Below are 12,724 nucleotides of genomic sequence, written 5' to 3' on the forward strand. Positions count from 1 at the left end.
ATACAATTTAATTATTTATATTATATTATATTATATTATATTATATTATATTATATTACATTATATTATATTATATTATATTATATTATATTATATTATATTTAAAGACATTTTAAAGAAGCCTGATAACCCCAAGCATTAATTTATGGAAAGAAAATAATAATAATAATAATTGAATCTGTTTAACACCAAAGAATAGTATAGAACCCAGGTTTTTAAAAAAAGAAGTTTTGATACATATTTATGCTTGAACAATGCACCTTTAGGCCTTTTTCATTTATGCATATATTAAGTGTTTTAGTTGAAAATGAATATAATGAGTGAGTACAACATGAGTGTGTTTGTCTAATCCTGAATCACTACGGTAGTGTTTATATTGGGACTTTAGGCGCGTGGCCATAGATATAAACAGAGAGAAGAACACATGAACCACTGGAGCTTTAATGAAGACGTTTCAGAGCTTCTGTCCTCTCTGTCAGGTGTCGCAAGCAACGTGATCGACTTCAAGCAACTGCAAGTGAAGATTTACGCTTTTACTGGCCCATCTTCTCTTTCATACTCTCACTCCCTGTCTCCTGACCTTTAACCCTGAACAGTAACATTACCCAGAGTTCCCCTGTTCCTCAGACATCATAAACTGCCCTCGACTGAAGAGGAGAAACAGCAGATAAAGTCTCTCATGCCTCAATTATTTACAAGTACTGTACGTAAAAAGCAAAGTGTGCATCTATTTAGTTTTGTTGCCTGACTGTAAACCCTTAATGGAAGTCAATGGGGACCAAAAACTGCCAACATTCTTCAAAATATCTTCCTTTATGTTCAACAGAAGAAATTAATTAATACAGGTTTGGAAAAACTTGATGGTGAGTAAATAATGACAGCATTTTTTTTTTTTTTTTTTTTTTGGGTGAACCTTTATTAACAATATTGAATTTGTGAGTGAACTGTCCCTCATAACTTGGGAATGCATTATATTGTTATAGGGATGGAATGGGAAAAAAATAATCATTGAAAATATTAAACCATATGCAAATTTGCCTACATGGATAAATAAAATGCAGCACTTGATCTTCTGCATCAACTAGACTAATGATTTATTGATTTTATTGCATGATTATTAATATTGGATATCTGCTGATATATGTGCAAACTAACACCACAGCTAATAATCCAGGTTTGTGAAGTGAGAGGAGTGGAACTGCGCATGCGCACCCGGGGTTTGATTGGTTACCTTCGGCATTCACTGAAGATCTGGAAGCGAGTCCAATAATCCCGAAGCAATTTACTGCATCATATGCATTAAGTAGAAGTATTTTTGTTTCGTATATTCTTGCTAAATAAAGGTCATGGCCACACAGAGAAGGTTAGGAAATCAAAAACAGGATTATTTATTATTATCAGAGTTATTTTTTAACTCTCTCGCATTCGTCCGTTAGGGGGAGACATTGCATTAAGAATTAATTTAGATTGACCTCGTTCCAGCAGTTCGTTTCACATTTACACACTCACCATAGCGCCATCAGAAAACAATTGTTGCTAAACTTTGTTTTAAAATATAATGTGTTTTATAATAGGAAATCCATCCATTCACGGCACGGTTTAATGAGGAATCGAGTTGTTGAACCGATTCAGTCCGTTTAGACCGGTTTGTGGAACCGGTTCAACCTGTTCATTGAAAAGTCCGATCCAACGGCACACATAACTAGCAGGTCAAATGTATTAATTTCATACGCAAAATGTTTTACATAATCACATGCATCTGAATAATAAAGAATAATACCACGCTGCCATTAAAAGCATTACATGTCTAAAATCAGACATGGATTCTTAAAAATAATTTTTTTGAAAAACAAAACTGAAGTTTGAAGTAAAGCTCGTTGCTTCTTTACGCCCGCGCACGCGCACGCACGCGCCCATACGGTCGCGCTCTCTGTCAATCATTGCTCGAGCTCTCCCTCAGTTTGACCCGTGTTTTCCTCTCAGTCCTGCGGGTGGCTCGACAGCAGCAGAGCTTCACTTCTTCTCCTTCTTCTTCTTCAGACATATGGCTGAGAGACCACGATAAACTCACCTTTACGAGACGAGTGCAGCTTTAAACGCAAGACTCGACGAAACACACCGAAAGCGACCTATTTTAGTGTACAGAAGTGCGCGGAGGAATAAGCAAGACAAAAAGCAACACGTATCCGCGGGGATTTGAGTCCTGAGAGAGAGAGAGAGCGAGAGAGATTGAACGAGAGAGGGAAGAGTTTCTCCAAAAGTGGAAACAAACGCTATTTTCCCTTTTCCAAGCGAAGACTAAGGAATTATGAGGAACGTTTGGATGATATTAACCCTCGGCTTGACAGCCTTTCTTTCGGGGGAAAGGGTGAGTTTCAACCGAGAACAATACGGTTTTTCTGGGGGGTTGTTAGTTGAGCGTGAAGTCAAACAGCCACGTTATAAAGTAACCAGTGAAACATTGTTTCTCTTTGATGATTCATGCGTTACAATGTGTCAAAGGATTCCGAATGAATCGTCTTGGATGATGTAATGTGTCAGTTTCGTGAATCTTTTTAAATTTCAGCTTCGCATTGTTGTTTTACATAGACTGCAAAAGTAGCGATAATGCACCGAATTGTGATTAAAAATAAATAAATAGTGTTAATAGGAATATAGTTGAAGTAAACATGAACGATAATTAAAAATACTGGTAACAGTTTACAATAAGGTTCATTAGTTAACATATTAAGTAACAAGGAGCAATACATTTGTTACCGTATTTATTAATCTTTGTTTATGTTAGTTAATAAAAATACAGATGTTCATTGTTTATTCATGTTAGTTCACAGTGCATTAATGTTAACAAATTTGATTTTGATAACATATTAGTAAGTAACTAAGATGAATAAATGTTGTAGAAGTATTGTTCCTTCTTAGTTCAAGTTAACTAATGAACCGTATTGTAAAATGTTACCAAAATACTGTACTTCTTACTGTAATATTTGCCTTTGATGTTTCTGACAATTTTGGAAAATGTGTAATGAAGCTTGCTAGTTTTTCACTGTGAAATGAATGGTTGAGAAATAGCCTATAGTGTTGTCTCAACTTCACCATCACAGACTCTACTATAAAACCACTCTAACTTGTGTATAAAGACTTTTCCTCATAGTGAGGAATTCAGACTCGCAGTTTTAGGATTGATTAAACTTTGCTGTTGAATTTAGATGAACGCCAGTGGGAACTATGCATTTGTAAGTGTGCATTGCTGAGCTAAACCTTGAGATGAGACGGCAAGGCACCCATTTTGTCTGTAACCCCAGACATTTCTCGTGTCCAAAGTCAAAATGTGGCCAACTTCTGCCTGCTTACCGTGACCAGGTGCTTCTCGAGCCGCTTAACATGCAGAAGCTGTAAATCAGACTCTGGACACACACACACACACACACACACACACACACACACACACACACACACACACACACACACACACACACACACACACACACACTTGGCTCGGTTTGCTGGAATGTGAACACATGCAATCCTGGATGGTTTTGCATTGGCTTTCTCTTTTCTCGAAGACAAGGATGAAATATGTGCAACTTTATTCAGACACCTTCAACATTTCTCACATTATCACAGTTTATTCGCTATAGTTGGTGATAAAATATGAGTTATCAAATCAGACGTCTCACAAATGAATTAGGTTGAATATCTGGTAAATTTAACTACACAATTAGATAATACCAGTTTAGCTCAACCAGTGACCAAGCAATGCTTCATTGTGTTCAGTGTGTGTAATTGACCGGCAATTACAGACAAAACACTGAAGAAAACATGATCAGATCAAAGTGTCTGAGTAATATTTGGTCCCAAATGTTTATAAATGTTACTGGTAGTCGCTGTATGAAGAGTTATTGGGTATAATATCTCACAGTTTACTTTATTTTGCTCTCCTCACTTACAGAAATGAACTATAGTGTCCTGCACACACTAGTGAAAAAAATAAATAATGATATGTGGTGTGTGAATAATGTTTGGTGTGACTGTATGTTCGGGAGCATTGCGAGTGACATTCATTAATGTTTTGCAGGGGCTTGATTGCATTTCTCTCTGCCTGCCTTATTATGCTGTTAATTGGCAGTGCATCTGATGAACGTAGATCCTGAATAAGCCAGTAATTTTTTGACGAAATGCCAGAGGGTTGGCACTCGCTTTTGTAATTCCATGGTTCACTGGCTGGTTTGTGTTTGTACAATCTCCTCCCATTGATTTGGACTCACACACACACTCACACACACACACACACACACATGCTCGCTCGCTCACACACACTCACACTCACACACACTCACTCACTCACTCACACACACACACACTCACGACACTCGCACACACTCTCACACACACACTCACTCACTCACTCACACACACACTCACGACACTCGCACACACTCTCACACACACACGCTCGCTCGCTCGCTCACACAAACTCACACTCACACACACTTACTCACTCACTCACACACACACTCACGACACTCGCACACACTGTCACACACACACTCACACACTCACACACACACACACACACACACACACTCACTCACTCACTCACTCGCACACACACGCTCACACACACACTCTCACACACTCTCACACACTCTCACACACTCTCACACACTCTCACGACACTCTCACACACACACACACACACACACACACACACACACACACACACACACACACACACACACACACACACACACACACACTATGGCCTTGAGGCGTTTACAGACAAACCAAAATGTATTCAGACTCTAACATTTCTCACATTATCACAGTTTATTCGCTATAGTTTATAAAATGGTAATAAAATATGAGCAGAACTCAGTTGATATATCACTGGTTTTGTTCGTCCTTCTGTTAGACTATGTTTTTCATCATTTACACAGAGCAATTACAGTTATCTCCAGGATGATCCAGTGTAAACACAAAAAGCAATGGTCTGTCTGTGAATGGCATTGAGAATGTCTCTCTTGACCTCTGCTTTCTCCGAAATTGCTTGTTTTGGAGCTGTCAGAGTTTGTGTTTTCTGCGGCCAGATGTTCGACCGTGTAATTTGCGTGATGTTTTGGTGCGATGTGTGAACACTGCTTTCGTCTGAAATATAGATTTAATGCAGTTAAGGTCACTGCACGCTTGTCTCCTGAGAACGATCTCAAGGGAATAGTTTCAACACAACCGAGTGTTTAGAAAGAGACTCGTAATGATCCCCACGCTCTTCTTGCCACAGATACGAACATACATTTGTAAATCTGTTTTGTAATCTATTTTCAACCCAAAACTCAATTTTATAGTTTGTTTTTCCACTATTTCACATTATATCCAGTGCATTGTGATTATATAATGCTTGCAATTACTCCTTGTGTTATGACATTTTGCGACTTTTTCTCATTTAGGATCATGAACATGCATGCAAGATTTCAACACACTGATGTGTTTTTAACACATACACACACATTACGGTTTTATTTGAATGTTTTAAGGCAACTGTATTTATATGTTCCTAGGTTATATATATTGGTATTTTAGTTTTTTACGACCCTATGGAGCTAAAAAGGAGCTTTCCCCACTTATTGATGGTACAAATTAGCTATAATTTCTATTCAACCTATGTTGTTTTTCTTAAAATGTTGCAACTTTCTCATATTTAGTGTCATGAAACATGCATATAAAGTTTCAACACGCGGATGTGTAGTAAAATGTGCATGCATACATTTTTACACGTCTTCGTGGGTCAATTTGACCCATATTGGCAGCTATTATTATCAAAGCAACTGTACAGACACAAAACAACAACATTTCTTTCTTTGTTGGATGTTTTTAGAACCAGAGCGTGTGTGTTATAGATTGGCACCATATCACAAATTGAGAATATATCACTATTTATCTATTGCTCCGTCATTTCTTTTGAAAAACAGCCACCAAATATGAAAACTAGAGTCTGAAAGTTTTCAAATTATATAGTTTGTCAAGATTACTTAAAGGTATTGTGGAAGATTTCCTCCACTTTTTGAAAAAATGCACATGCGCAACACTACCTGCTCCCGAGTGGGAACGCCTATCAAACGTGTGCACGAGAGAGCGTGCACGAGCCTGGTTCTCCTCGTGCACGCTCTGTTTACAAGTTACTGTCGGCACGGCTCATACAAGCTTACTTTCAAAAAGAAGATTTGCACTTTTTCCACTGTCACACATTGGAATGATCAAAAATGAACACACAAGGTTTTCAGTGTGATGCCTTTTACCATTTGGTCATAAGGCTACTTTAGACAAATTGAGATGTTTACCGTGTCTGCGCGGTGCGTGACAGCTAGCATCGCTAATCATAGCTTACATTAACTTTTACTAGCAGTAATTTTAAATGGATTTCTCCAGATAGCATGCAGAACTTTACCTGTCGAGTAGAAACTTTGTGACTGAGGCATCAGTGTAGCCCAACCTGTGCCATACAGTATCAAAATCAAAAGTTGTATTTGTTAACATTAGTTTATGCACCATGAACAAACAATGAACAGCTTGATTTTTATTAACTAACATTAGGATTAATAAACACTCAAGGCATAACAAATGTATTGCTCATTGTTAGTTCAAAGTTAATACATAACTAATGAATCTTATTAAGGCACCGATGGTGTGAGGACCCTCTTGGAATTGCTCCGTTTATTATTTGTAAAGTGTTACCGTTTTTTTATAGTGTGATTTATTGGGAATTGTATTGAATCCAATTCAGGGAATTCTGACCCGGTCCAGCAAGGCCGTACCCAGAAACCGAAGCGCGCTCGAGGGTTACATGAATGAAGCTGTTGATGAAGAGAGACCGCTGAACACTGACTGTGTTCTCAGATGATGAGACTGTTTTCATATTCCCGATTAGCGAGCCGGATGCTCACTTCCGCACAAACCCAGCGCACTGAAAAATGCATTGAGTCTGCGAGATAAGGCCCTGAAGTGTTCTGTAAATATTAATGGTTTAGGGGGGAATATTGGCTTATGAAATAATAATAGTGTATGGCATTTGGCAGATGCATACTTCAGTTTACAGGTTTTGATTGCAACTGTGTAAATGAAAACTCATCCACGGACCCGTGAGGAGGTTGCCGGCACCTTTAAATAGGGAGGAAATTAGTCTTCAAGATGGCTGAATTTTGAAAAAAAAAATTCACACTTTTAAAAATATTAAAATAGAAAACAGTTATTTTGAATTTTAATAATATTTCACAGTATTACTGTATTTATCAAATAAATGAAAACGTTAAAAAACGTTCAAATCAGCTTGGCATTGTTTTGTTTTACATGCAATCTAAGCATTAATACAAACAAAACGGTGTTGTTTTTAAAATAACACTAGCTATGTTTCCATCTATTTGTTTTGGGATGTCGCATAAAATCGCTGAAAAGATGCGCATAAACTGAGGCGGATACATTTTTTTTATCCGATAAGAAGACGTGCGCATAAACTACACATTTACTGAATAAATCCCTCAATAAGCTCATGTGACGTTGCCTCAGCGTCAGCTGTGATTGGATGACTGGAGTAACCAGCGGACCAATGGCGTCGCAGCGTCTCTAATGTTGGTTTGGTGTTTCTGAAACTTCCCTGAAAGCCTGATTGCAGAAACTTACATTTTATTATTGATATTTTGTGCCAAGGATATAAACGCTGCTTTATTTGCACATTTTTAATGCAATATTCCAGTTAAATTCACAACTTTGGATGGAAACATAGATAGTGTAGTGCATTTTTATGTAGTACAAAATACAGTTGGTTTAAAATATTTCACATCATTTCTATTTTTACTATTTTTTTGTTTTTTTTTCCAACTAAATGCAGCCTTAGTAAGCAAAAAAGACATAAAAAAACATATTTAAAAATCTCTTACTGAGTGTAAATGAGGATTATTTTGTGCCAATTTCCCAGAAAGTAATGATTTTGTCCGAATGGAAACGCTGCTTTATTCACAAACTTTTAATGCAATATTCCAGTTAAATTCACAACTTTGGATGGAAACATAGTTAGTGTAGTACATTTTTATGTAGTATAAAATAGTTATTTTAAAATAATATTTCACATTATTACTGTTTTTTCAACTAAACGCAGCCTTGGTAAGCAAAAAAGACAAACATATTTAAAAATCGTACTGACCCTCAGTGTAAATGAGGATTATTTTGTGCCAATCTCCCAGAAAGTGATGATTTTGTCCAAAAGGAAACGCTGCTTTATTCACAAACTTTTAATGCGACATTCCACTTTAATTCACAAGTTTGGATGCAAACATGTAAGTGTAGTACATTTTAATGTAGTGCAAAATACATAAAGCAGTTAAAATACTGGTTTTTTTTTATTCAACTAATGCAGCCTTGGTAAGCAGAAAAGACATAAAAACATTAAAAAAATCTAACTGACCCTCGACATTTCTGAACAGCCATGTTACACATGTAAAGTGGACACGGGGGAGAAAGCCTTGCATCCCTCTCTTCCCTGCAGGGCTCTTTTTTTAACTCTTCCACATTGCATAATCCTTAATGGACTCCGCAGGCATTGCAAAGTGAAGGAATCCCAGAGTGCTCTTGTTTTGTCATCAGCCCTGCCGACTTCTTCTCTCCCTGCAGCTAAAGCTCGTCATTATTATTACCCGGTCTTCGGTTACTCCAAAGAACAGTGGCATTATTCTTTATCTTCTTTCCCAGCAGATGGAAAGAATGAAGAGGCAGAGTAGGGGAGGAAAAGCAGATATGCCTCGCTGTGCTCCGATGGCTCGTGTGCTTGTTTATGTGGGCGCCGGCGCACACATCTGCATCACGTATGTGCGAGCGCTCGGCTCTTCTCCTCTGGGAGATGCAGCAGTTCCTCCATGGGGATGGAGTCATGCACACCGGTGGGAATACACACACAGCGCCGGAGAGAACTGAAAGTCTTACTGTAGACAGTAAGGAGCCGTGACCCAGAGCCCCCCCCCCCCCCCCCCCAATGTGAGGCAGAAACGCCATTTAAAGCGCGCTCCTTTCTTCCTCTTTATGAGCTTAGCAAATGGAAAGTTCCTTTGGAGGATTGTGGTCTGCGAACAGCGCTGGAAGTGGAAGGGGTTTTCACTGCTTTCACACTAGAGCTTTTGGGGAAGATGCGGATCTGTTTGACGTCAGAGTTTGTTTGGTGTGAAAGTGGTTTTTAACCACGCTTGTAAAGTAGTGCGAGGTTCATGCGAACTCATGCAGTTGTTTTCTGGTCCGTGTTCAATCGTTTTTCGATTATAAAGTTGGAAGTAAAATGAGAAACATCACATCTCATCTAATTATTTTTTTTAAATGAGAATTTGGCTTGATTTTGATATTTTTACTGCTTATATTTTCTACCCCTGATCCTAAAAATAAAAATTTAAGCCGAATTCTCGTTTTTTTTTTGTTTTTTTTATTGAAACTTGAAAATTAGAAAACGGCTCTTTAAAATTTTTTTTTATATATATATTCTCGTTTTTATATATATATATATATATATACATACATAGGCTTATATATATATATGATTGTTCTCTATAATTTAAATCCAATAATTTGGATTTAAATTTATTTGTTATCGGCTTTCAAATATAAAGAATTATCGGTTATTATCAGCTTTCTAATATAAAGAATTATCGGTTATTAACAGCTTTCTAATATAAAGAATTATTGGTTATTATCGGCTTTCTAATATAAAGAATTATCGGTTATTATCGGCTTTCTAATATAAAGAATTATCGGTTATTAACAGCTTTCTAATATAAAGAATTATCGGTTATTATCAGCTTTCTAATATAAAGAATTATTGGTTATTATCGGCTTTCTAATATAAAGAATTATCGGTTATTATCGGCTTTCTAATATAAAGAATTATCGGTTATTAACAGCTTTCTAATATAAAGAATTATTGGTTATTATCGGCTTTCTAATATAAAGAATTATCGCTTATTATCAGCTTTCAAATATAAAGAATTATCGGTTATTAACAGCTTTCTAATATAAAGAATTATCGGTTATTATCAGCTTTCTAATATAAAGAATTATCGGTTATTAACAGCTTTCTAATATAAAGAATTATTGGTTATTATCGGCTTTCTAATATAAAGAATTATCGGTTATTATCGGCTTTCTAATATAAAGAATTATCGGTTATTAACAGCTTTCTAATATAAAGAATTATTGGTTATTATCGGCTTTCTAATATAAAGAATTATCGCTTATTATCAGCTTTCAAATATAAAGAATTATCGGTTATTAACAGCTTTCTAATATAAAGAATTATTGGTTATTATCGGCTTTCTAATATAAAGAATTATCGGTTATTATCGGCTTTCTAATATAAAGAATTATTGGTTATTATCGGCTTTCTAATATAAAGAATTATCGCTTATTATCAGCTTTCAAATATAAAGAATTATCGGTTATTAACAGCTTTCTAATATAAAGAATTATTGGTTATTATCAGCTTTCAAATATAAAGAATTAACGGTTATTTAACGGCTTTCTAATATAAAGAATTATTGGTTATTATCGGCTTTCAAATAAAAAGAATTATCGGTTATTGGGCAAAATTTCCGTATCGGCGCATCCCTATAAATTGCAGCTTACTCTATATTTACATAGAAAACGGCTATTTTGAATTGTATTTCACTTTTAAATGCAGTAGATGAGACTCAAAAACATTAAAATCCCCAAACTTTTGAACAGTAGTGTATTTGTATTTCTTGTTGCTGCTCGGTTTTGGGAGCAACATGCGTTCTTTACACCCGTGGCAAACAGACATTTCGGTGATAAAAACATGAATAAAACAAAAAACACAGGCGTCTTTTTGCTACAATTCGTAGTTAAAGTGGCAAACAGCTGCTGCTAGTGTTCACAATACTATTTACCATGGTTGAGACCCAAAAATACTATGTAACCGTCTAGTGAGACGCTGTGCCTGAAGAGAACGTGTGAGATCCCGTGATTCAGAAGCCGTCGCTCTTCGCTGTCTTCTATAAAAGCTTCAATAAAGGCTAAAGTGAGGAGAGCTGTGTGAGACGCATTCTCTTAAGTGTAGGCAGTGTGTGAGACGTCACCTGTGTGGTGTGTGTTTCTCTGTAGTGTGTGTTTCTCTGTAGTGTGTTTCTCCTGATCTGATGCTGTGCACGTCTGATGTGATCGATCTGATTCTGCTAGAAGTAAACGGCTCGAGTCAGTTTTGATTGTGACTGAATTTGGTGCTTTCTGTTTGTTAGCTTGAGTAATAAAGCTGTGATGTTCTACTGTGGAAAGCTCAGCGGGATCCTTTCAGCCTCAAAAACCACACAATTTTATACTAATTATTTTATGTTGAGTTAAGTACACTCTAAAAATTTGGGTCAAACCCAACCGTCGGGTTAACATTTTTAATAAAAAATGTTTTATCCATATTTGACCCAAATTTGGGTTGAAACATCCAGCATTTTTTAGTGTATATTTGCATTTTTAATTCATTAATTTTAAAAAAATGCGTTTGCAGTTTCTTTTCGTCTATACGGTCATTTTATTATATTTTCTTTTATAAAAAATAATTAGTCAACTTAAAAGTATTAATTGTCAGTATAATTGATTCATTTTTGCTCATTTTAATTGTTAACATGTGGCATGCTTTTAGCAAAACAGGATCATTTTAGCAACAAAAATCTCACTTTTAATTTTTTTAAATTATTATTTTGTTAATGATTACTTTTTTGTAAACATATATGCCACGTACTTGTTTCGTAAGTATTTTATTGTTTACATTTTTAACTTATTTCTTACCCCTTTTTTCTTCTTTCTTCTTCTTCTCTCAGCTCTTTGGTGAAGGATCTTGCTAGTTAGTTAGATAGACAGTTAGAAGAGTTGCACAGTGTTTTGATGAACCTGTGAACCACAGATCCCTCTGAACAAAAGCCAGATTTCTTCTACTAATATAAGCGAGCGTTCTTTCACATTTATAAATGCACCTTTTTAATGATTTTTCAATGCATCTACAGTAATTAACCGTAGGTGAGGTCGACATTTTCCCAGCGTGTATTCAAGCGTTTCTTTAATTTCCACATGCCACTGGCAATATGACAAGTGGTTGTTATGGGAACTGTTAGAAACCGGATCTGCACTTCAGAAGCAGAGTGTTTCACACACGTTCAGTGCATGTGGCCTTGCTTAAAACACACTCGAGCATCAACAAGTGAACTTTCTGAAATCTGGTCCTCTCCATGGATTACTATATCCATTTTCCTTTACCGGTGTTCATCTGATCAGACCACGAGTTGAACACTGCAAGGCGATTGCGGCCGGGAGTCGAGCGGCCCAAGAGCAGGTTCTGTTGATCTTTAATCAGTGTGGTTCAGAAAGCATTCTGACCCTTCGGGAGTTCTGATGCATTAATTCGACAGGCCCACGCGCCGCAGTTAATCTGCCCTAATGCACTGCTAACACCCTGGGGGTGTGCTGAAAACGGCTCGCTCTCGGCCATAGCCTTCCGTCACACTGTTTAGATGAGAAAACAGCCGGTCCAAATGAGTGTGTTGTCACTGTCCACACAAATGAAAGCGACGGTGAACCGGCCTTCGAGAACCAGACTGCTGTTTGATGCCATTTTATCCTTAGAAAATACATACATAACCCATTAAACATGATTATGCAATCATAATACTAGTAAAGAGATAGACACCCTAAA

The 12,724-nt window shown here is 36.7% G+C and overlaps 1 protein-coding gene across 1 annotated transcript in view; it reads left to right on the plus strand.

The window, feature by feature from the left end:
- The first annotated feature begins 1,893 nt into the window (after nt 1-1,893).
- Nucleotides 1,894-12,724, plus strand: part of sdc2 (syndecan 2) — a 40,537-nt gene continuing 29,706 nt past the window's right edge. The window contains exon 1 of the mRNA XM_079590740.1: nt 1,894-2,368. Within this exon, the coding sequence (XP_079446866.1) occupies nt 2,309-2,368 (60 nt within the window). The 5' untranslated portion in view covers nt 1,894-2,308. The remainder of the gene's footprint in view (nt 2,369-12,724) is intronic.

The sequence above is a fragment of the Phoxinus phoxinus genome (assembly GCF_949152265.1).
Source record: "Phoxinus phoxinus genome assembly, chromosome: 19".
Classification (NCBI taxonomy): domain Eukaryota; kingdom Metazoa; phylum Chordata; class Actinopteri; order Cypriniformes; family Leuciscidae; genus Phoxinus; species Phoxinus phoxinus.